General features: G+C 41.8%; 2 protein-coding genes across 3 annotated transcripts; one reads left to right on the top strand and one right to left on the bottom strand.

The window, feature by feature from the left end:
* Positions 1-762: 762 nt before the first annotated feature.
* Positions 763-21,754, bottom strand: LOC308322500 (uncharacterized protein). Of its 2 annotated transcripts, none has more exons than XM_080773785.1 (23): positions 21,496-21,754; positions 19,167-20,017; positions 18,639-18,700; positions 18,382-18,432; positions 17,558-17,661; positions 16,648-16,691; positions 16,306-16,419; positions 15,271-15,396; positions 14,477-14,668; positions 12,666-12,790; positions 12,056-12,317; positions 11,143-11,454; positions 9,849-9,957; positions 9,448-9,464; positions 8,445-8,567; positions 8,211-8,342; positions 7,495-7,623; positions 7,091-7,221; positions 6,919-7,002; positions 6,496-6,760; positions 5,446-5,791; positions 3,100-3,215; positions 763-2,553 (listed from the first exon to the last, which is right to left on the bottom strand). In XM_080773785.1, exons 2-23 carry the CDS (start codon positions 19,821-19,823, stop codon positions 2,512-2,514), a joined length of 3,543 nt encoding a protein of 1,180 aa, XP_080629911.1. In that variant the 5' UTR covers positions 19,824-20,017; positions 21,496-21,754; the 3' UTR covers positions 763-2,511. The 2 variants fall into 2 exon arrangements, with proteins under 2 accessions (XP_080629911.1, XP_080629912.1); XM_080773786.1 differs by having other exon boundaries at positions 6,919-6,996.
* A 1,956-nt stretch (positions 21,755-23,710) lies between these two features.
* On the top strand, positions 23,711-25,798 carry mmgt1 (membrane magnesium transporter 1). Its single transcript, XM_080774275.1, has 4 exons — positions 23,711-23,851; positions 24,147-24,199; positions 24,291-24,394; positions 25,096-25,798. The coding sequence occupies exons 1-4, from the start codon at positions 23,773-23,775 to the stop codon at positions 25,244-25,246; spliced, it is 387 nt and encodes a 128-aa protein (XP_080630401.1). The 5' UTR covers positions 23,711-23,772; the 3' UTR covers positions 25,247-25,798.
* The last annotated feature ends 72 nt before the right edge of the window (positions 25,799-25,870 follow it).

Raw genomic sequence — 25,870 nt, 5'->3', positions numbered from 1 at the left:
TCCTGGCTGCCTCAAGCACCAGCTGTGGTATTTCCACAGCACAGTTTATGACCATTGCTGTAGGTGTATGGTTCATCTGAACTGTTCACTTTTTCCTCTGGTGCATGTTGCACTGTTTCATTCTCATCCAACCTCTTCACAGCCTCAGCGTAGGACATTCTCTTTTCTTTCCTGATCTTATTCACATTAGTTTCTTTAACTCTTACGAATGGAATCATGGACGGGACGCATTCAGGTCATTCACACAGAGCCAAGTCTCACCCCTTGGGAGTGAGAGTCACGCAATTTAACCCTTTACCACGCACCACAAACTAAGTCAAAAACCTCAATCTAGGGTGGGATGTCTGTATTCCTCTAAATCTATGTTAAAAAAGGCCAAATCGACATTAAAAAAGGCCAAATTTTAAGTCTCACTCTTGGCAGTCTCTTGAAACTTGGCAGGCCGCCAGCCGCTCTGTCTGTGATTAATGTCTGCCACAATGCAATTCCAATGGGAGTCATATGGTTTGACCAAACATTAGTTTGATGAGGCAGCAATCAAACACCATCATCAAGCATCCATTATATCTACTTATTATCATCAAGCAACAGCATCAAGCATCCATTATCTACTACTTTTCAACAGATTAGTGGATGGATGGATTTTATTTTATCAGTGTACAATTGTGTACAACAAAATTAATCTGTTGGCATCAATCCAATGCAATAGAAAAAAAGCAATCATAGTAAGAATAAAAACAGTAAGAAAATACAGATGCTCAACCAGGTGCTCGTGCAACGGAGATAGCAAAACGTGATAATGATAAAAGAAAGGTGCTCACACGGATCAAAAACGGGATCAAGACATAGATAAAAAGACCTGGGCACACAAAGTAAAAAAATGAGGAACGCCTTTATTAAATGAAAAAGGCAACTGCCAACATGTTTCGACCTACAAGGTCTTCATTAGGGCAAAAATGAATGACACTCCCCCATGGACCAGCTGAGTGTTGTCCATGTGAGGAGAGGCATGGACCGAAATGGACATTTCATTCAGACCGTCTTGAGGACTAATTCTGCCTTCAATAATAATCTGGGCTGGCTATTAATCACATCATGAACACGCCATATGATTGCGCCCAAGGCAGTGCTCGGCGAATTCGTCTATAGGCCTACTTGGCATTTCATAATACGCGAAAATAGGTTGTTTTTGAGCTGTACATAATACATTAAAAACATACATACATAATACATTATATATTATACATATTCTCAGTCATTATGTCACCACAGAATGTGTAGCCTACCACACAGCTAAGATACATTTTATTTGGTCAAATATATAAAATTCTGTTAAAGAAAAGAAAACAGTATTTTCTCTACTCTCTTAATCTGAACCTTGTTTGAATGCTTGTGCCCCCTGGCCCATTAGCACTAGTTTGCAGTCATGAAACTTTAAAGGACCACTTCACCACTTTTCAACCCATCTTCATATAATAGGTCCTCACTAATAATAAGCATGTATTTTGGCGCAATATTTTTCTACTCAGTCTGTCTCATAGGAGGGCTGTGGGCAGTTCAGAAACCGTCCTCCAGTGACATGGGGAATACAAGCTAATAGAAACTGCAGGCTTTCTAGTGAAAAGTTGCAATGCGAAAATAGAAGCCATCATTCTCACGATAATGAAAATCTAAACATTTTTGTTGTTTAAAAGAAAACTACCTAATGATGTCACTGGAGGACATTTCTAAACTGCCCACAGCCCTCCTATGAGACACAGACTGAGTAGAAAAACATTGTACCATTTTATCATGATTATTATTGAGGACCTATTATATGAAGATAGGTTGAAAAGTGGTGAAGTGGTCCTTTAACATGTGTGTTCTGTTCATTGAGTTTCCTTTGTCATGTAAATAAAGTAATTTAAGCCAGAAGTAACCATCTCACGGGTGGGGGTGGGACAAATAAGTGTTCAAATGCAGTTTTTAGTCAGCTTACTTTTCAGTAGGTAACTACACTTGGTACAGCTTGTAAGGAATGAGCAACAAACGTTTTGGGGGTACAACCCAGACGTTAGTCATTCCACGGACACCTGGTCCTTACAAGCTGTACCTTGTTGTGAAAGTGACTAATCAACGATTACAATGAAATAAAATACAATACCAATTGGTATTAAGTGGAGAAATAATGGACCAAAGTTAAGTTTCTGAACTTTTTGTGCAGAGTTTATTTATAAAACGGTCTTAACCACTGGCGGCTCCACAAACTCTTGGCTTGAACAACAAAGTAGTTAATGTCAACATGTGACTCAAGATTACCTAACCACTTTATAGTTGAAATTACAAATATTAAATCTTTTGCTGGAATATCCATTGTTGAAAGTTAGAATAGGACTTTAAAAAAAAAGCAAGTCAATGATAAGGAAAAAGATGGAGACATGCAGCTACTGTCAGTTCTTAAAAACAAAATTAAGATAAAATTGGTACATGAACTAAACTAAAATCAAAACATGAATGTAGTGTATATTAATACTACTCCGTCTTCTTCCCTTTCTTGTTCTTCTCCAGGTGTTTCTGAAAAACAAAGTCAATTAAACTCATTAAAGGGCCTTTCTGTGTGGAGTTTGCATGTTCTCCCCGTGTCCCCTAGGGTAGGTACCCTCACTAAAAACATGCAGTAATCCTGGTCACTAAACTGCCTCCCCCTGGCCAGCCGGGGCGCCTGATGGAGAGGAAAGGAACTGGTTGGAATAACGTGTCCCTCCACGCGCTACGTCCAACCAGGGAAACTCCCCCGTGTCGGGTGTAAAGGAGCAACTTGGACACTCAGGCATGAAGGAAGCATGAGTTCAAGTCCGTTGCTCTCCCCATGTCCCCATACAGTATATGGGGACTAGGTTGGTGGAGGGTGTGTAGAGCCCAGGATCACATTAGATGATTGACGCAGGGGTGAAAAATGGGTTACAAAATCGTGGGATAAAAAATAAACTCATTAAAGTGGACTATTTAACCAACCTACAGTTGAACAATAATTTTCCTACATCAACTAGGAAAATATGTGCATCTCAGGATCAAGGTAAAACAGAGTGGCTTGTTATCAGTTATTTGTGACATCTTTACCTTCAACTTGTCATAATGAGTCTGGCTGCTGCAGTGTATCTTCTTGGCCGTTTCCTCATTGGAGTAAAATAGGAAACACAATCTGCAGTAATAACCCATCTTCACAAACTCCAAACCTAAAAAACAGATAAAAAGTGTCAACTATACATCTAATATAACAATTGTAATCTTCATGTGCACACACGGTTATGGAACCCAAGTCAATAGCTATGTCATGCCAAGCCCGCCCACTTACCCACTGCACCGTCGTCCTACCCACTGCACTCACACGGCAGTGACGTCATGTACTTACCCTCCGCGTCGTTCCACCGCAAAGTCGCCTCCCTTCCACACTCATGCCGCCAATGCATTTCTATTTCCCTATCGCCAAAAGCACCCACACCCACACAAGCTGTAGCCACATCTACCAGACAGCTGGTGGATGGAAAAGAAGCTCCACCCACGCAGTAAATTTCCGCGACGGCCAGAAACGCTTGCCCCCGCGGCAGTCAGCTGCGAAGGTGGAGCTTAATTTCCATCTATCAGCTGTCTAAAAAAACGAAAAAAGAAGCTGGCCGACAGAGAAAACGTCCGCGGCTCTCTGGTAAGTGTGGCAACAACCACACACGGGCCACGGAACACTGTTGCCACGTCTATTCAAACAAGCCCGCAAACCCTGACTTTTCTACAGCCTACTTACAATACGCAGACCTGGCAACACTATATCCCCTCAGGTTAAGAGTCTGGGTGTCGTCCTCGACAGTACCCTTTCATTCCACACCCACATCAACACCACCATCCGATCCGCCTACTTCCACCTCAGAAAAATCAACGCCTCCGCCCCTCCCTAACTCCCCACAGTGCAGCTATCCTGGTTCACTCTCTTGTCACTTCCCGCCTGGACTACTGTAATTCCCTTCTCTTTGGTCTCCCCCACAAACTCCTCCATAAACTCCAACTAGTCCAGAATGCTGCTGCCCGTATCGTCACCAGAACCCCTGTCATCAGTCACATCACCCCTGTTTTACACCAACTCCACTGGCTCCCCATCAAATACCGTATCGACTTCAAAATCCTTCTCCACACATTCAAGGCCATCCATAACCTCGCCCCCCCATACCCGTCTGACCTTGTCCACGTCAACATCCCCACCCGGTCTCTCAGGTCTGCCTCCTCCCTCACCCTGAAAGTCCTCCCAGCCCGTCTCTCCACCATGGGCTCAAGAGCCTTCAGCCGCTCTGGAACTCCCTCCCCCCTGACATCAGAAACATGGACTCTATCACCATATTTCAAACTCACCTCAAAACCCACCTGTTTAGGCAGGCCTATGACTCTGTGTGACCTCTTGTGTCTTCTGATGCAAGCTGTGCCCTCTAGTTTTATTTTTTCCTGCTTTTAACTGTGTTCTTGTACTGCTTTTAATCTGTACGGCGACCTTGAGTGCCCTGAAAGGCGCCTTATAAATAAAATGTATTATTATTATCCCCTCTTTCCATTGGCCAATCCACCACCACGTGTTCCATGTTACCTTGCGCACTTCCTACAACGCCACCAGAAGTGACACACTACACACACACACACACACTCTCTGTATCGTTCCAATTTCAGTTCGTATTGGTTTGCGCCCAATCTTCTCTGTATCGTTCCAAATTCTAACATCTGACCGTCCAGTGCATGTATCATACATGGTCACTAGGTGGAGCCATGGCACATCACATGTGCACATCAGAATAATAATCCATGTAATAATAATAACACTAATAACAACAATTATATCAACAGTACAGTACAAGGAGTACAGTACAGTACAGCAGTGACCACAGTACAGTGCAGAGGAGTACAGTACAGTAGTACAGTACAAAGGAGAACATTACAGTGCAATACAAAGGAGTACAGTACAGTACAGAGGAGAACAGCACAGTACAGTACACTGCAGTACAAAGGACTACAGCACGGTAGTGACCACAGTACAGTACAGTACGCTACAGTACAGTACGCTACAGTACAGTATACTGTTCCTGCTAGGTTGCCACATTTCCGGCTTCCAAGCAACTTGGAATATAGAAACATGCCATGCTCGCTTTCATATGAAAATACACAAAACCAAACAGGGCCACTCAGCCAGCTTGCCAACTTTGCGCTTTCCAAGCAAATGCGTATATGAAAACATTATGGGTTGCCAACTTTGCTTTTACAAGTAAAAAAAAAGCAAAGAAAAAAAGCATCACCCTCTCGTTATTGCCTTCTTCCCATTTGCGACACGTGGCCCTAGGATGAACGGGCTGAAGGCCCGCGAAATTCTAGTAAACATTCAGTTGAATTCATGTGTCAGTAGTAGAATGAGGTGATTCTCTAGTCTAGACTCACCAACAGGGTTGTTTTCATCATAGGGGTCAAGAGGCAAAGAGGCTGGAGCTGGTTTGGTATGTACTGGTGTGGTGGCATCATTTTGAACTGGTGCAATAGCCTCCACCTGTACTGATGTGGCGGCGTCAGTCTGTTCTGGTGTAGTGGCGTCATTTTGAACTGGTGCAATAGCATCCACCTGTACTGGTGTGGCGACGTCGGTCTGTTCTGGTGTGGTGGCATCAGCCGGTATTGGTGCTGTGGCATCAGTCTGTTCTGCTGTGGGTGTCTGGTTCTCCCCAGAATCCATACTGTGGTTCTGATGACTCAGACTGGTAGGGACCTCTTCCTCCTCCTGTTTCACCACCTGCAAACAAACAAACAAACATCCATCCACCAATCAGTTGAGTTCAGTACCAACCACTGTTCTGCTTGGGGAGAAGGTGCACAATACATCCAGTCTTTTACAGCAGAAAATATGGAGCTGCCCAGTGGAACCAGTGTTCTACTGGTGGGCGCTGAGCAGCTCCAAAAGGGCACCAGAGTGGTAACGATTAATAAAGTGTTCATACACAAAGGCTAAGCAAATGTATTCATTCATATACAAGACAGATTTCCCTCAATATCTACCCGAAACGTTTTCTCCCCCAGAAATCAGTGGAACTTATTTTCATGGTCTGTAGTTAATTATACAAACTACAAAGTACAGTTTGCTTGCCCACAAATGTAAAGAATGTTAAATTTAGATAAGATTAGACATTTGCTAGGTTTGACGTTTACCTGGTATCTCAGTTACTTTGATATTGGTTTTAAAATGTTTTAAAATACAGCTTGCTTGACCACAAATGTAAAGAATGTTATATTTAGATAAGATTAGACATTTGCTAGGTTTGACGTTAACCTGGTATCTCAGTTACTTTGATATCGGTTTTAAAATGTTTTCCGTTAAATGTCCAGCCCTAAGTGGTAGTATTAGAAGTAGCATTAGTCCTAACACTGGTAGTACTAGAACTGTAGAAGTACTACAGTGGTTTTTATTATTAGCTTTCATACAGTCATGTTTTAACTTACACCAGCGCCGAGTTGTTCCGAGTCACTGTTTATGACAGTCGAGTCAGGATTAGCATCGACCTCTTTCTGCTCTTCTGTGCTCTCCTCTTCTTTCACCTCCTCCTCCTCCTCCTCCTCCTCTCCCTTCATCTCCACCTCCGATTTCAGCTCTTCTTCCTGTCCTTTACCCTCATCCTCTTTTTTGTCTTCATCTGGTGTCTTCTCCTCCCTGCAGGGTTTCTTTGTTGGGGGTTCGTCAGTGTCAACTGAGATGCTCAACGAGGCTCTGAAACGGCAGTAACTAGATTATCCACATCATGTGTGCAATTGTGTAATGTTGGGTCTTCCTCTGTAATGTATTTTTGTTGTCATTGATGTTTTATGTGTGGCTGTAGCTGGGGTGAAAGCCCAAGACAAATTTCCCTTGTGGACAATAAAGTTTACCTTGACCTTGACCTGGAACGGCTGTCTCTCTTTTTGCTGTCTCTGTCTCTTACTTCAGTAGGCCGTTTCCCCATTGCCCTGTGGCTTCAAGACAGACAATGTTCCGTCAGGATTTGTCACAATTCAACGGCATTTAATTCCAATTCCCAACCCACAGGTCATAACAACTCACCCATGTTTCAGCTGTTTGTACTTCCTGCTGACGTAGACCGTCAGTCGTTTCCCATGGAGTTTTGGTGGATTGATTTTACACTTGTCGGCCATCTTCTCTGCAACTTCTGGATTTTCCATCTCTACAAAACACTAAATAAATAATATAGAACATGATAACGTTAACAAGTGAATTCATAAATGCTTGTCAATATATTAATTAAAGGAACCATGTGTCAATGACATTTTTCCAACCAGCACTTTGTGATAAGTCGACCCTCACAAAAGTAATTCACTCAGTCAGCTTGAATCAAGTGTGGCAAATGAGTATTGAAACAAATATTCAATATGCATATATTCTAGTTGTAGCAGAATACTAGCAGTAATACTAGAGCTAGTGGTAGCATGAGTAGTTCAAATACATACTTCTCTCTTGATTCTGTTGAGAAAATACTTCTTGACTTTTCCAAAAGTTTCAGCAATCTTCAGAATGGCCTCGTCTGTGAATTTTGTGTCCGGAAGCTGACCCAGGTACACCACCCGGCTGGCACCACACTGTAAAATAACCAAATGCAATAGAATTACATTGCTCAGTATAAAACCGGTTTCAACAATAATAGACTAGAGCTGATAGTAGGAAGTCGTCAGGTCAGGTGGGAGAGGGCACTTTGTAGTTTATGTATGGCTATGGCGTTGTCTGTGGCATTGGTTTTTTCGGTACGCAAATTGCTGAGAGTCTAGGACAGGGTTCCCCAATTAGCGGCCCGCTTTTTGGGGGGGGGGTCCCCAGATATAAATGGCATTAAATTGGGGTCAGTAGCCTCTGCAAGTCAAACTGGGGGTCCTTTTCGAGGTCTTGCCCTGAATATTAATTTCAGGGCAAGACCTCGACCTCGCGCGTGCCAACTCGGCCCCCAGCCTGGTACCGTAGTCAAATATGGCCCTTGAGGAAAATTAATTGGGGAACCCTGGTCTAGGAGTAGCAACCTGCTACTGATCAGCTCTTTTTACATGTTTCTCGGAGGCTTTGCTCACTTATGGGTCACTAATCGTCCTCCCCCTTACTGAGAGCAGAGAGACAGACTACCGTGTATAGGATGTGGTTAGGTCAGGTGGGATTTAAACAGATCAAAAGCACTTACCTTTATAGTTGGATAGGTCTGAGAATGACTGATCTTCACATGTTTATCACACACTGCAGCCTGAATGTTGCCTGCGTTGTAGAACCTAACCATGGCCTTGGCCTCCTCCTCCGTGCCAAACTGAATGTAAGCCTGGAGTCACAGTAGAAACACCAATTGTAATGCGATTGTGATGCAATTCAGATCTAAAATCTGATCCCTACTATTGGTCAATTGTAATATCAATGTCTGTACCTCAGGCCGCAGGTCTAGAACCAGATGTTTGACCACCTTGCCAAAGGGTTTGGCCAGCCGCAGTATTTGATCCAGAAAACCGTAACCTTTCCTGAAGCCTCCAACATTCACTACACGCATCCCCTGCAACAAGACACCACACCATAAACCACACACAAACACCATGACAACAACAGACACGTTAAAATAAGACACAAACACCATGACAATAACACACAAACGTTAAAACAAGACACAAATGCGACAACAGGTTGGGGAGTATACTTAGTGGTAAATAGCTCCATATTCTCATAGCAAACATTGCTATAGACTAGTGCGTCGCAGTCCTGCCCCCTTTCATGACGATGCCAGGCCCAGGAAATGAATCCCAATGTATTTTTCCCATAGGCATTTCAAAACGTATTTATTTAAAGACCTTTTAAGTGCCGTACGAAGCCAACTCTTGTCGTGACAAATCATGACAACACACACAATATTTTGGACTAAACAAATAATTACAAAGAAGAAAAACAACAAAAAAGTGTTTTTCTGCCGTTTTTTTCTACTTTCTAATTCTTTGTTTGGCCCGAAAAATGGTGTTTGTTGTCATGATTTGTCACAAGAGTTGGCGTAAACGTCTTTAAATAAATACTTTCTGAAAAGTCTATGAGGAAAATGAACGGGGATTTATTTTCCGGGTCTCTCGAGGGGGCGGGACTGCGACGCTCTATAGTGTTTGTTCAATAGTAGGAGGGGTCTCCCTGCTGTAAAAACTGAGCTATAAAACTGATTGGATTAAATTGTTATCCTGACTTGAAAATGTATTTTCTGTTAACTAAAGCACTTGACAGACCACTGTTACTTAACACTCTATAGCTATGATCACCATCAGAATATCGAGCATTCACTTCACACAACGGCATAGCACATCATGAACACACCGACACCACAGACAACATCACAACAAACACTTTTAGAAACAGTCTCTAAAAACTCAAGAGACAGTGCTCAAACAGGTACATACCCCTTTCCTTGTGTTGTCTGTAGAGGAACACACACACACACACACACACACACACACACACACACACACACACACACACCAGTTGAAGTGCTAATAAAAATCCACTGTAACTTTGCCTCTAGTGTACAGTCAACCTACATGTATATGTTGTATTCTATACCATTAGTTGACTACTACAGGAACGGTCCTATTCTACTCTGTAAGTCCATGGTGCTACTGCACATTCCTCTCAGAATCTCTGGAGTAGAATCTCTGTAGTATCTACCACTGTGTCCGATTCTATTCTATTCTTTAAGTTACATAATCTATTCTAGTGGATTCTAAACAACAATATTCTATTATCTGGTAACAGTTAAATGTTGCAAGGTAGGAACAGAGTTGAATGGAATCCAGTAAATTACCAATGTAGTCATCATCGGACAGGCTTTTGTTTTCCTCTACGTCGTCATCCATCAACTCGTCCAGTGTCACAAAGTCATCCATGTTGTCTGGAAAGTCCTCCATTGCGTCCTGTACACACATACAGTAAGAGCAAGTAAAAAGATGCTGCCTTTCCTCTCCTGTTACTTAACTTACATTTATTTATTCAATTATTGTTCATTTATTTACACTCTATTCTTAGTACTTTTAATTGTCCGTTTAATTTATTTGCATCAATATGCAATCATTGCTACTGTATGTCTAAAAATTTGAAATTTGTATTCAGATGATTATCATTAAAAAAAAACCCTACGCAATTGTAGACTTTTGATTTCCCCAATACAAAATATGAAAAGTAATTACTATAAAGTATACTGTTGGACTTTGTGTGTAGATTATATCTTTATGAGCCCTATGGATTGACAAGAAAGCCCAAAAAGGCAGGACATGTGTTTGCGTAAGATCAAATGTGAAACACGGAGGAACAATGCTATAAAAAGAATTCAAAAGGTATTATATGCATTTAAGCCGTGGTTGCACACTGGGCGCGTTTTTCGGAAAACCGATGGGAGGAACGCCGCTAAAAATCAGAAAAACGCGCTCTGTGTGTAGGTACTGTGACGGCTATATGGAGAACATCAATGTTCCTTTTCTTTTTTTTTGTTTGTTCTTGAACCTTATGTTATTCATCTGGTTAGTGGTAGCTTTGCATTTCACTATTCTGTTTTAAGCTCATTGTATCATAATTAGGGATAGAGCCCGAAAATCCCGAAAATCGGGTCCATTACAAACCCGGTTCGGCATTTTTCGAGACCCGAGTATCGATAAGCTTTTGGCTTATCGAGCCTCTTATCGGGTATAGCCGCAGCACCTGACGTCATGGACCGCTCGCTATATAATAAGGGACAGGTTGACAGGAGGGGGGGGGGGGGGGTAGCGCATCTGTCACACATGTCTTGGCTCGATAAGCCTGCTCGATAAGGTGATCGTTATCAATACGAATTAACGAGCTCCACCCCTAATCATAATACCGTAGTTTGAAGAGACAGCAGGAACAAGGGAAAAGGGCACGATTTAGGCTGGGAGAGGGCAAGAGTGTGCTGTTGGTTTTTACCGGTAGTTTCGTTTTTTTGTGTCTGTTTTTTTTGTCATTTATCATTTCCTGTTTTATATCTTATACTCGTTTGTTTTACTTTCATGTTATACTCCAATATAGAGTATTACATTACATTTAGAATGTCCCAAGTGAAGGACAGAGAAAAGACAAGGCAGTACCATGTCGTCAGGCATTTCTCCCTCGTTCATCTGGGAGTCTTCTGGGTTGGCGGACGTCTTGTCTCCACCGTCTATGCTCTCTGCCTTTTCTGACGGACCGGCCTCTGGCTCTGCCTCCTTCTCCTGTGCCTCATCTCCGTCCCCCTCCCCGTTTGTTGCTGTGGTGACAACAGGGTCACCATCAGGATGTTGCTGGGCTTCTTCAGGGTTTTGGAGTTCCACGTCTTGTTCCGTCGTCTTCTCCTCCTCCTCTTCACACTCCTGCTTTTCCTCTTCTCCTTGCTCTTCCTCTCCCTCCACCACACCAGAAACCTGACACATGATCAACCATAATCAAAATAAAATACAATTAGCCCTCCCCAACCAGTCCTTGTCCAATAGGCACGATAGCAGCAGGACGACAGGACAAGCTGTCCTTCTCACCCAGTGACACGTGCCCTTTTCTGGGGTTTGAGCACCTGCCCCCTCAGTGCTCTCTGCATGGCCCTGATCTAATCGCGCCGCTCTAACCATGCAGCTTTAGACAATTAGTATTATTGCCATCACCTGGGTGGGTCAGTCGAGTAACTTTAACACTGACAGCTATGAGGTGACGAAAGCTTGTCCTGCATAGCAACAGTTGCTAATTTTAGCGAAGGGCTAATTCGACATAAAACAGTATACTGTATAAAGAGAATATATAAGAGGGACGATGAATTATGATTCTGTCCCACTCCCTATCGGTACATAACTCAGACGGCACAGGTGACTTCGCAACGCTCTGCACAGCGACTCGCTCACCTAAGCTCGCTCTGCGGTGCCTCAAGTCACCTTCAAACGGCATGCCTCCATTGGTATAAACGAGTGCACCTTTTCCAATCTGACTGGTTTTCAATTTCCAATCACACACACACACACACACACACACATTCACCTCCTCATCTCCAGACTTGGTCTCCTCTTTATCAGCAGATGACTTGGTCTCTGCTCTCTTCTTCACATCCCTCTCTACAGATGACTTGGTCTCCTCTCTCTTCTTCACATCCCTCTCCCGCTCCCGCCTCCTGGAGCTAGATTTGGAGGACTTGGAAGAGGACCTGTTCCCAGGGGAGGACGACCTCCTGTTTCCAGGGGAGTTGTTGGAGGAGGTAAAAGTGTTCTTCATCCCTCGGTTGTCTCTGACTTTTTTGTCCGTACTTCAACAGAGAAAGAACGGCAATTAATGCATTATTATAACTATGTTTCTTCTAACACATCATAGACATGGTATGCCTAGAAATGATTACCATAACATGCGAGTGCAGACTTCAGTGGTAGGGTATTGTTTTAAAAATGTCAGTGTCAAATTGCAGACCGGTGATTCCCTTTAATGTTTTGATTATTACACTTGCATTCTCCATTTGAGTTGTTTATATACTTCATGTTTTCTTTCTTTTTCACCCCCCCACCCCGTCACCCTATGGGCTGAATTGTACCATTTGTGGAGTCTGCATTTTGACACTCCTGTGCAAGGGAATTACTAGGTAGTATAAATGAGGTCTTACTTTAGAGTTTTGTACTTGGTGCAGATATTGAGTCTGATTGGTTGGCCGTTAATGGTGAGCGGGTTGAGGGTGTAGTATTTCACCAACATCTCTGCGTCTTCAGGAGAACCTAACTGAACAAATGCCTGCACACGCACACACGCACACAAAATATCAGTTGAACAGAAACAAGTCGGCCGACTCTGGCAGAAAATATGGTCTTAATACGGTAGTTACCATTTAACTCATACAATATAACTTAACTCATGCCATGCGTTATCAAAAAGGGGCACACGCAGATAAGGAATTATTATTGAATTTGCCACTGCATATTTGTATATGAAGTGTGTTTATTGAACACAAAGACAATAAACACAAACAAAAACAAACAAGAAAAGAAAACAGCTCAGACACAACATTATTGTAAACAAAACAAAAATGAAATGTACTAAAACAAAGCAAAAACTAGATAAAGTCTCCACCAGGGCAGGTCAGGTTGTGGCCTCCTGGTGACGCTATATTGAGTTTAGGATCCAAAATGACTGCAGCACCAGGAGGGGGTGGGGCGGAGGTGAGCGGGCAGGGACGAAATATGCCCTTATAGGGCTGCATTCAAGACACTTGCCTTGTGTCGGACACCTGACTTGTGTCTGAACACAGCTTTGATGCATGTGTTCTGCCCCCCCCCCCCCCCCCATCAAACATCAAACAAAATGTTTGGTCAAACCATATGGGCTTCCATTGGAAATGCATTGGAGCGACACAATATAAACAATGGGAGAGAGGTGGGGCCGAGAAAGGCCCTTATTGGATGGTTTGAGGCATTTTGTTCCAAAAATGTGTTTAGCAAAGTTCCACCTGTTGGTGGCGCCATAACAGGCCAATCTGAAAGGGTGGGATATATTCATCAGCCTAATAGGAAAGTCTGTGAAAGATTTCACGTAAATTGTACACTGCGTTCATGATTTGAGGCTTTTTGTTCAAAACGGTCCAATCCTGCAAGGACGGAATATGAATTATCGGACAGCTCGGTCTTGAGCACATGACTATAGAGCCACTTTCAAAATGACCAGCTCAACAAGATCTACCCACCAAAAAAAATATTATCCCGTTGCTGAAATTTGTTTAAAAATGTACCTGAGGGGGCTGATGGAATAGCGTCGCTGGTGTTACATACAGTACAGCAAGACATAAGACAAACACAAATGGAATGGGGAAATGGAGGGGAGAATGGAATTGGTAGGGTGTTTTTTGGTTTGTAACTTTGTAATGCTACTGACGTTTGTGCAAAACAATATTGAAAACAAAGTATTGCATTGTGGTTTTGAGCTGACAAGTGAAAGTCACCTTAATTCATGCGTCACGTCCCATTTAAATTAAATATATTTTTAGGACCATGCCATGCTGTGATCTACCTGCACGGCCTTTGTGATCTAGTGGTAGATCACGATCTACGATCTACCTTTTGGGCACCTCTGGTACAGTATGTGCTAAAAGAGTGACTTTGAGAGCTGTTTCCCCGTTACAAGTCAATGAGCGACTATTTCTTAAATTGCTAATAAACAACACAACGGAGCAAAATAATTCATGGAATGGACTAGTTTGCCCATAATAAGGTAAGAAAACAACCCAAACCTCTCAAAAGTCATTAGTATCAGGAGCAGTTAAGGGGGGGTTAAGTGTCTTGCTCAGGGACTCAAAGCGGGGCCAGGATGAGAACCAGGGACCTTCTGTTTCCCAGGCGGCCTCTCGACCAACTCAACCACGGCCAGTGAGTGACAGTTTCCAGCAGCTAGCTAGCAAAATACTATGTTCAAAGGAGAAACCTTTACCTCGTTTGATAGAAACAGATGTTTCTCCACGGTTCCGAAATTCCCAGCGATGGTCAACAGCTCCATCTTCTTCTCCTCCTCTCTGGGCACGTTGGAGAAAAACACCACCTGACTGCCACTGCCGGCACCTATAATTTGCTTCTTTCTTTGGAGGACCACCAGAGGCTTAGCACTAGCAGTCTGACCAGCTTTCTGTTGGGAGAAGGTAAAACATTATTCAAGTTAGATTGTTCCATTCGAATACATTTACAAAAGGCACCTGGAGTTTTAATGCACAATTCTTCATCACTGCAGCCTCTAGAGTGCTTTAAAATTCCTATTTTGTGACTTCCCCTGCTGACTAGTGAAACTAGTCTGTACACAATGTTGCATTTAATGTTATTGAACAGATATTCGTGGAATTTACACATTATGCTGCAGTTATTGTCAGTGTAGGAGTTTATTTAACCAATTAAGCCCTATGTACTTAATTGCAAATAGCAAAAATAGCTGATGCGTTGTGAGCTATATTTTTAAAACTCTAATTTTATGTTTGAACATTTCCTAAAAGCAGGGATGCCAGGTTTAACATGATTAACATAATGCTAAGGCCTGGGCCGCGGCTCAGCGGTCCAGGCACTGGTAACCCAGTCTGGCAGTGTGCCGCGGGTTCGACTCCCGATCCCGATGGCCTTTACTGCACGTCTTCCCCCCATCTCTCTCCCCAGTCCCTCCATAAAATATATATAAAATAAAGGCAAAAGCCACAAAATAAAACATTTAAAAAAAAACATAATGCTAATCAACATCAGTACCTCAATCACCATCAGGTCCTTGGACAGGTAGAAATGTACTGGTTGGTTGCACATCGAAGCTCGGTTTTGCTGGTAGTACTGGACCATATCTTGTGCCTGCTGGTGGGTGTCCATCTCCAGAAAAGCCTAGGGGAAACACCACAAACATAATCTTTCTTTTTTTTTTTTGCCTCATGCTAGCACTTTCCCTTTTTTATATTTGTATGTTTATTATTAATTGTATTATTTTTATACTGTGCTATATAAATAGTATTTATTTATATTATATAATAATAGTTGAAAATAGTTCAAGTCTTGTTGTGAGCTTATAGACTGACTATTTTCACTATGAATATAGGTGTGACTTGATCATTTGACTTGCCCATTCGTATGCCTTGGGCACTAAATAAAATTGCTTTACTCTGATAAGCGAATGAGCGTGTAGATGACAATCAGGGTCAGCTGACCTTTGACTGGCATGCATGGCTTCCATGCTCCTGCCTAAAGGTAACTCTGTTTTTAAAACAAAGATGGAAAACTTCAAAAAGTGTGACTAAATACAATCTAACCTTCTGAACAGTAAAATATACAGCCTGTATAAGCCAGCCCTTTTCCTAACACTGACAGCTAGTGCTGCTGTCCATGTCATGTTTTGCATTTCTCTTATTTGTAGAATAATAAAAATACTATTGTTCACGTTGTTGAGTGTCTCACTGCAGAAATGCAAGACAGTGCCCTTTTTAAAATGATTATTGCAAAAAATGACAGTTTTGCATGTTTTACTACCAACAAATATGATTGCAAATAATCTTAAAATCACCAAATTGAACACCAATTGAATGAACATCCTTCATTTCCTCGGCAATTACTGAATTGAGTACATGTGTGTACTAGGATTTATTTTTGAAAATACTGGCAATAGTGCAGACCAATGGAACAAATCATACAGACATGCTGGCTGCCTGAAATAGTTAGACAAATATATACATTTTCAACTACTTCCGCAAATTTCACATAAATGTTTAACTTCTAGCTGCTATGGTCTCAGTGTTGTACCTTGTTCTTGAGAACCAGGTTTTCTCGGAGGATTCCAAAGGGTTCTGCCAAGGCGAACAAGGTTGTGTTGTTCAGCGGTTTCCTGTCATATTTTGCAACCACAACTCTGCTTCTCTGAGGAACGGATAGATGTTACATATTAACCACATTCATCTGGTTTAACCAAAGGTACGTGGAGGTACAGTAAAGTGCAGTACAGAGTACAGCAAACTACAGTAGAGAAGTCAGTATAGTTCAGTACATTAGAGATAGTAGAGGTGACAGTTCAGTACGGAGAAGAATAGAGAACAGTAGAGTAAAAAGCAAATATGAACAACTACTAAGTTAAAGTTAAAGAATTACCTTGACTTGTCCAGGGAGAGATCTGTTGTTTCCAGCGTTTCCACCTAACACAAGACATTCACATTAACTTGTTTCTTCCAATTAGTTATTAGCCTACTGATATGTTGCCACTCTTGCGATATTTAGGCTTTGTGTGCATGTTGATCTTTTATTTTATTCTTTGACACATTTATTTTTCTTTGCTCTCCCTCTTTTGCCCCCCTTTTCCTGGGGGAGGGGCGCTTGCTCTAAAACAAATTCACCCACAGATTTACACCTGTAAACCTGTGATAAAACCTGTGCAATAAAACCGATTCTGATTCCTTGTTTCGCAAACAGTTGGGATATATTCAACTGATATCTTATTGGGTAAATATTAGCTGTGATTACACTTGAATATTGATTCAAATTCCTGTCAGTCAAAAAGCTATCATACTTCTTTGGTGAATATGTGCACCTAAAGAATACATGACCTTTGGGACACATTCTTACAATTTACAATTTAGGCATTTAGCAGACGCTCTTAATCCAGAGCGACTTACATTAAGCAAGAACAAAAAAAGCATGGGAATACATCACATAAAAAATGTATCATGAAACATGCGTAAGCTAAGAAAGTAACAGTGGAATATCTATATATAATGAAACTATACATATAAACTACTATGCTATACATATGTACTATGACGTGCTAGGACTACATACAATGCAATTATAGTGCTGTCTTCATAACATGCTATAAGTCTGTGTCAAATGCTATCTAAGTTTACAGAAATGCTATCTAAGGGGGTGGGGTAAGTGCTATGGGCCATGATGGAGTCTGAAAAGGTGGGTTTTCAGACTACGGCGGAAGATTGGGAGTGATGCTGCAGTTCTGACTGCAATGGGAAGTGCATTCCACAGTTTTGGAGCCTTAGCCCATGTCTCTTACCCCAGCCAGAGCCCATGCGTCCCGATTGCTGTCCTCCCCCCATGGGAGCTTGTCCGAGCAGTCCAGGGGAGAGGTTTGGGGTGTTCGCCATACGAAGATTCCCACTGAGACAGAAGAAGAAGACATTAACCATCAGTGAGTCAACAAATACTATTATTTAGCATAACGAGTGACGAAAGTGGTATGGCGCTTCGGTGCCGGTGATTTCAGGCTATTGCACTATGACGAGCGTCCGCTTTTGGCTTCCATCTTGGATGGTAAAGCATCAATGCCAGCGAGCGAAAATGAGGTCCATGAGGTCCAAATTAATTAATCGGGACGAGTAAACGGGATCAAATGTGTTAAAGAAAGACCAGGTAGGAACTAAGGCTTCCTGTTCCTGGTTGTACCTGTCCTGTGGAGCAGGAGTTCTCACGCTGTGGACCCCCAAAATACTTTGGCCATGTTTGATCTGATGACGGTTCATCTTGGCATTTGCCTAGATGGACTTTCTTCACTTTTATTCATTTGATTATAATTATTATTACCTTAGCCATTTTAATTATTATTAATATTTTCCTTCTGATGGAAGGAGATTTTATTCAAATTAAAATGTTGTTACAAGTAAAATATATAATAATTATTATTATCTCAAGTGCCGGCGATAAAAGTCAAACCTATATATTTTTTTAATTAATTTATATAATCGTATTTTGCCTCGACTTACTAACAAATGCTAAAATGTTACATGGCAAATTCATTAAACTGGGCTTTTAACCTCCAGAAAAGTAAATAAAATGAAAACTGCAACCAAGTGAATGCTTGTCATTATTAATTATGTTCACCTTCTTGCTGGTGCCATGCCTGGGTCCATGCCTGGGTCCCAGTCAGGGTACCTAAAAAGAATAGCACACATTAATGTAATTTCCATAGTCATTAATCATGCATTTCAATGATATTATGTTGCAACACATGCTTAATTAAAATGACCAGAGAATGAATTTTACTTCTGCAACTATGGTTAATGACGATGGTTAATTAACATCCGCTGTGTGTTTTGGAGACAAGCTCCTTGATGTCAGTGTGGAGGTGAATGACTTACATTTGAAGCAGTTGTCTGCGGTTCTCAGCATGGCGTAAACCACTAGTGTGTTGATTCCACTCCTGGAGGACACAAACAGAAGCTTGCTGAACAGCTTAACTTGTAAGGAGGACTGAACCTTTGGATATGCATTCAATATGACTATTTACTGACTATTTACTTCACTATTCATTATAATTCAACTTCAAGTATTGTCTGTACATGTGCACGAAATTCAAGACATTTGGATGGCCGATCCTTCTGAAACTACAAAGACTTCATTATGAATAGTATTGGTTCTGTAAGTCTTTAAGAAATGTAAGACATACAGAATACAAAAAGATTATGAAAGACTAAAGACTAAGAAAAAAATAAGCCAATTATAGATGGATCCAGTCAATAGAAAACAACAGCAAGCATGTCTGTCATGGAGATGGTATACATGAATGAGATCCATCCAGTGTAAGGACTGGAGCCAATGAACCAACATTTTATGAGTTAAATCCCACAGAAAGAGAGAAAAGGGGATGAAGTTGGAGTTGTACTCACCATGTTGGAATGCACATCAAAGTCACAAAGAGAGCAGACATGAGGGAACATGGTGGGTGTGACTCCCAAGAAGTCCTGCACTTTTCCTTGGGATGGCGAACCAATCCTCCGCTGCATAAAGACGGAGTCGGAGGACGATGTCATCCCCATGCCGCCATAAGAATCACGGGAAAGCTCAGAGTATGCAGGCCTCTCCCTGGTGTTGTAGTCCAAGTCATAGCTGTGGGCAGCCGATGAAGAGACACTCGACATCGAACCGTAGCCAAAGTCGGCCGCAGAGGAGGGTTGTGGACGAGCACGTTGTTGAGCCATGCCCATGGAGGGAACGCCGGCCATCCCCCCGCCCCCCTTCCGGCTCTTCAGCTGCATCAAGATGCCGGGCAGTGTGTCCACGCTGATGTCCTCCTCTGGGATCTGAGCCAGTGCATCCAGGTCAGCAGGAGAAAGACCCAAGCTTGCAAACAGCTTCATGGTGTTGCCAATATGGCTGCCACCGCCGCTACGCCGGGGCAGCTGGGAGCCACGGTCTTGGTTTTCACCCCCTCTCATTGCTCGATTTTGGGGAGCTGAGCTGAAGTTCAAGGTCTCAGCAGCGGCCAGTAGGCCCCGCCCCACGGCAAAGCCCTTCTGGCCATCTCCTGGGTTCCTCTGGGACATGATGGCAAAGATGCTCGCTCTCTGAATTCAAAAACACTGATGACTCAAGTTCCAGAATAAATTGTTTTTTGTTTTGTTTTTTGTATTACTTAAGGATTGAGTCTGGTAAGATTATTTTCCTATACAGTCAGGTTACATTTGAAAAGTGGGAGAACACAGCATCCTCTTGTTCTTCAGGGAATGCTTGATCTCAGCTGAAACACAACCAGGAAGGGAATCTTGAGATAGCCTCCATCTCTCCACCAAGACCACAGAAGCAACAGAGCAACAGCACTGTGATCCACAGGCCAATTTTACAACAAACGGGGAAAAATAAGCACAATTCAAAATAGATATGCTTTATCTAAGCACTGAAAAGAAGGGTAGAAAGGAGGAGGTAACAGAGAGAGGCGTGTGCAATTAAGATTCAGAACTGACCTCAGACACAGAGGGCGAAGAATAGATACATAATGAGTATAAGACACTGATATGACAAGGAATTCGCTGGTGGGTCTTAAATGGGACCATCTCCTTTAGCAAGGAACAATATTTGAAATCAGAAGTCACATATGTGGCTAAAATCTGGATAATCATTTGTCTGTCGCTACATGTGTGTGGAAAAAGGTCGTAGGAAGACAGGCGCCTTGATAAAGACGTGAAGAAAGCAAAATGTCCATTCAGGTCAGAAAGGGCTTGCCAAAAACAAGATGAACAGCGTGTTTGGTGAAAGATACATCGCTGATCGGGATACTGGTGTTTTTAATATATATTGTGGTAAAAACTATATATGTATTTATATGTAAATAAAATAAATTGGCGGATACCCAATGCTTATATGCAACCTATACCCAGGTGGTCTCAGAGCCATAGAGTAAGACAGAGTTACGACAACACACACACACGAATTTTTGATGAATTTTGATGAATTGAAAATGGTGGGCCCTATTGTAAACAAGTGTAATGCTTTATGGTGTCGTCCACTCACGGTTAACAGTTTTTGTATTGAGTTGTACTTGAAATGTACTGTAATTCTGAAAAACGTTAATAAATCAATCAAACAAACACACACAGAGTCTCACACACACACAGTCTCTCTCTCACACACACACACACCTCATTACGACAATGAAGCATGTTAGGGGGAAAATATGAAAAATTCGGCTAAAGTAGCCCTATGTGTATATTGGCTAATTAGTATAATAAATGACCAAAACATAAATTATCATAGACATACATAGTATTTATAATGATAAATGCATCGAATCTTTATTAGGATTTAGGATTATATGGCCACATTATTGTTGGCGTGTTTTTGGAGGTGGGTTGGCTTATTTCTCTCACGAGAGTTGGCAACACTGGTCTAGGCTTTACAGTGACAATGAACCACGTGACCGGACTGTTTTCTGTACCCTCAAATGTCGTAACTCTGTCTTAATAGGCTCTGGGTGGTCAACCCCCTCCTAAACTCAATAATTAGTAAATGTTTGTTAGTGGAATACAAATATGAAGACACTAGGCCGTACCGAAACCCGAAAGAATGAAACCACTACTACGGTATGCTCATGCCATGGTACCATCCTATCTATTACACAGCCTGATGCGAGGCGGGAGGTTATTCTGCCGTTTAGAATTAGAATAGAAACTCGTCAAGAGCACCAGAATTATTTTTATTGTAGCTTTTATGGCCACTTACCTTAAGTGTACGTTATGAGCTAATAAGTAGCTTATCCTAGCAAGCACGGTATGCGTTGCCAGGTTAGTGCACTTGACTAGATCGTAATAGTCTCCTCCGTGGTGTGGAAAAAGTAGGCTTTGCACTTTAATATTTCTTTGCAGGGGGAGCCTTTAACTCGACGCAAAAACAAACAAAAAAACGTTATTTTCAACTCGCTTCAATAACAGACAGGTCTGAACCGAAGCGAACACAAAAAAACGAATGGGGTCAGGGTTCTCTTGTGCCGAAAATCGCATGATGACGCGTCTGTCGCGACGAAAAGTGGTCCCCAGTGTTGCCAGGTTTAGTGAGAGAAACAAGCAACCACTGCTTTATGATTGATTTATTGTAAGTAATTATAATAAAGCTTTATTTATATAGCACCTTTCAAAACAGCGTTACAAAGTGCTTTACAAAAAAACAATAAAAGTAAACATTTCAAAACAATACAAAAAAATAATTCAGATACAAACAAACAAACAAATTACTTAAAACATATTAAGGAGCTATGGCAGAGTAAAACAATCAGTAAAAACACAATCAAGAGAAATTAGGATTAAAAACTACCGACTCAGTGAGCCTGATTTCCAGGGGCAGAGCATTCCAGAGGGTGGGAAGTGGGAACCCTAAAGGCAAAGGCTGTGCGACCAGGCCCTTTGGTAATAGGGTTAGGAGTGCCTTATTGGAGGATTGATTGATTGATTGATTGATTGATTGATTGATTGATTGATTGATTGATTGAGAAAAAAGCACAAAGGTAGTCAGTAGCCTAAAGTTTCATACAAAAGGATAAACCGAAGAAAGCTTGTATGGCTTGTTTCCATTCCTATGTATTAAATTCATCAAAACATAATTTTAAAGACAAACAATAATATAAAAATATAGCTGCAAGCAGCGAGAAGATGGTTCAAGCCATAAAAGAAAAAAGCTATACGCAATATGCACAATGAGCTATAGAAGCAATGAATGCATTAGGTCTAACAAGTAATGTTATTGCGACCGTCGCAATAACATTACATAGATTACTATGAAAACCTGCAAAACAGTCCGTCCATCACACCGCCATGGCTGTCAGTCCCTCACACCTCATGACACGTCACGCCACCATTTATGTCACGCCTTGTGTCACGCTCCATATATGGCCGTACATCAGAAGACTGGAACATCACCTACATCTGCATATATGGAGCCGGCCAGCAACTCTACATCAGACCTCAAACCCTTAGGGCCGATTCATACTCCTATTTTAGAGCCGAATAAAAGTCGGTTCGGCGCTGTAGAGCCTACAATGTGACGTCATTTGAGGTTCGGGGGGCGGGTACCGCCCTAATAAAGTCCTCTCTTCGGTGCTACTGAAAATTTCTGACGAGCCGAAATCATTTCGGCACTACAGCGCCGAAACTGCGGTAAAATAGGAGTATGAATCGGCCCTTAGATCTCCTATATGGAGCTGACCTGTTCTGACATTCCATGTTGATCCTACCCCACCCATCCTTCCTCTTCGATGTCTCCCTTTTGATACCTGTCCATTCAAACTCTAGACGTAATGGGCCTGCGGCCTGCCCCAAAGTTAGCTGCAAAAACAGCCCTCATCAAACCCTGTGTGCACTCAAGACACTGCCCCCGCTGCCACCCTTAGATCTCCATATATGGAGTCTTACTGGTATAGATAGTCTCGTGGAGACTGGAGATGACGTCACTTTTTTGTTACGACCACAAATCAACAATGCATTAGCAGGGTCCAAATTTTGGACCCCGTGAAATGTCGTTCACTGATTGGAGACTGCATGGAGATGATGTCAGGGGTTATCTGTCAATGTTGTACTCCTGAAACCAACCATGCATTAGCAGGGTCCAGAGACTCCATACAATGAATGGAAATGCAATTTCAATGGGGAGTGGTTAACCAGGCTACGAGAATTTATTTATTTTTTCATACATCAAATATTGCAATATGGAACCCTTTACCATATTGCAGAATTTTGTTGAAAACGACAGCATTTTGTGTGTGTGTGTGTGTGTGTGGGGGGGGGGGTGTCCTTGACTGAAAAATGTTTGACAAAAACTGATTTAAACAACATTAAGCCCAAATAAGCAACTACGGTATACACACTTTGGAAACACAGAAAAAACAAGCACAAAGTCGCAAGACCTGGCAACACTGGCAACAACAACTCCCGACGTCATTTTGTTGCGCCACCAAGTGCTCGTTCCAACTTCCATCCTCATCCCCAGCCTGCAGTAAAGAGAACAGAGATGTCTTCTTCTTTCTGGAAAAGCGTCGTTGGCGTTGGGCTGTTTGCCTTGGCTCATGCAGCTTTCTCGGCAGCACAGCGTAAGTGTGAAGGATAGATTATTATGTATTGTTTTCGTGGCTTTGCGCGTGTAGTTTTACGTTGATGAAACGGCAACACAACCTGCGGCCTTCCTTCCTTCTCCTCCGACGTTGCGGCTACATGTAGCTCCGCTCCGTTAAAAAAAATAATTCGATTCTCTGATCCTATTCATGTAATGAATTGATGTGCACAACGTGTCACCTTCGGATCAACCAGTGACAGTAAATACATTGTTACGCTTCATAAGTGCTATTGTAAAATGACTAATGTTTTTATTTCCTTTTAACCATCCAGATCGATCATACATGCGACTCACAGAGAAGGAGAATGAAACGCTACCAATAGATGTGAGTGATGTTTTTATTATTTATTCTGACGTATTATATAATGTATAATATTGGTCGTTGATGTTTATTTTTTTTGTTTTGTATCTTGCAGATTATGTTACAAACGTTATTATCGTTTGTTGTGACCTGTTACGGGATCGTCCACATTGCTGGGGGGTTCAAAGACATGGACGCCTCCTCAGAGTTGAAAAACAAGTACGTTTATTTTTCACCAATTTAATTTAGGCATTTAGCTTTAGCAGACGCAATTCGTCTCACCCAGAGCGACACAGTTGTTTATTACGCTGGTTCTAAATGTGGAATGGAGGTCTGTAACCTAGTCCTAGAGCATATCATATCAAACTGGAGGTCCTTGAAATACAAAAGGTTGTGTGAATCATGTATTCCCTGTCTCACAATACCCCTCTATATTCACTGATTATATTTTGGTGGGTACTGTTATAGGTAATAGCACCGCTACTACAGTAGCTTTGGCACTGCGCGTTAGTGACGCTCAAGCAACTTTAAACTAAGTGAAACTGCATTTGTAGAGCAATAATTAACGGACATTATATTAGTATTAATCTGTACTGGCTAGAACTTCTGAAACGATTAAGGTAACCTCCGTTTGTTCTTTTCATACTAACATGGTTGATTGTTTCTTGCTCACACATTTACATCAGGCGTTAATAAAGTTTTATATTACCGGTATCTGTTTCACTTAGAGCAGTTGAGTAGATTGTAGTAATTGTGTTGATGGTCAGTGTCCAGTTATGTTATTTTTTACTTTGAGCTAAACCAGTCTCTAGCAGTCTACACTACAGGTTAAAATGCAGTCCTGGATTGAGTTGACCCAATATTAAAAAATTGGTTAAACAATTTTATAAACTACAATTTACATCTTTTTTCCTTCTCAGAACTTTCGATACACTGAGGAACCATCCATCGTTCTACATGTTCAATCACCGGGGGAGAGTGCTATTCCGCACAGCAGAGCAAGAGGCCTCTACCGTACCCAATCAGCAAGCCCTTCCTAACCCCTTAAGGCTTCGCAAGCTGGAGCTTTAGCACTGAGACTGGCCTTCACTGCCCGTTTGTCATCTCCTGTGCACAGATGAGCTTCCTGGTTAGATGACAGGTCAAAAGGAGAATCCACTTATCCAATTTTAGTTTGTCTTTGTACATAAACTAATGTGCTGTTCAGTCATGCATCTTCCCATAAAAGTGGTCAACCACCCTATTTAACAACTGTGCCAACCCTTCAGATTTGTTTGTCTAATTGTAATTGCTTCAGTCTTAAGGTTTTGAGACATCTTCCCTTTTCATGTCCCTTAAGTCTAACTTTGTTTAACAAGGGGCATTAAAGTAAGTTAACTACTTCTGTTGAGAGAATTCCTTGATCGTCTCTTGGAGTCGAGCAGGCTTTATGTACATTCTGTATGCAATAAAGATTTGGGATCAGTTGTGTCACTGGAAGTCAAATCAAGGCAAGATGTGAAACAAGAGTGAGGTCGACACTGAGAATAAAGTAATGGTACAATTTGTTTTTGTTTAATTTTTCATTTTGTTAAGATTGAATGAAAAGATTGTTTTTAATTTAATAAAAGCTTACTGATTTTACCAATCTGTGAGAAATGTTTGTTTTATTATACATAGGGGTATGTAATATATGACGAGTAACGAATACAATCA

This window comes from Protomyctophum bolini, assembly GCF_963924005.1.
Source record: "Protomyctophum bolini genome assembly, chromosome: 10".
In the NCBI taxonomy this organism is placed as follows: Eukaryota; Metazoa; Chordata; class Actinopteri; order Myctophiformes; family Myctophidae; genus Protomyctophum; species Protomyctophum bolini.
The sequence above is the reverse complement of the archived record's forward strand: the minus strand, read 5'-3'. Positions and strand labels throughout refer to the sequence as shown.

Bases quoted from the DNA above. Each gene is read 5' to 3' on its own strand.
- LOC308322500 (XM_080773785.1), bottom strand. From the start codon at position 19,823: ATGTCCCAGAGGAACCCAGGAGATGGCCAGAAGGGCTTTGCCGTGGGG. The intron at 7,222-7,494 runs GTATGTATTTGA...TTATTTATTTAG, and splicing joins TCAACAGAATCAAGAGAGAA to TGTTTTGTAGAGATGGAAAA. The intron at 7,003-7,090 runs GTGAGTTGTTAT...TCTGTCTTGAAG, and splicing joins TACAAACAGCTGAAACATGG to CCACAGGGCAATGGGGAAAC.
- mmgt1 (XM_080774275.1), top strand. From the start codon at position 23,773: ATGTCTTCTTCTTTCTGGAAAAGCGTCGTTGGCGTTGGGCTGTTTGCC. The intron at 24,200-24,290 runs GTGAGTGATGTT...TGTATCTTGCAG, and splicing joins ATGAAACGCTACCAATAGAT to ATTATGTTACAAACGTTATT. The intron at 24,395-25,095 runs GTACGTTTATTT...TTTCCTTCTCAG, and splicing joins TCCTCAGAGTTGAAAAACAA to AACTTTCGATACACTGAGGA.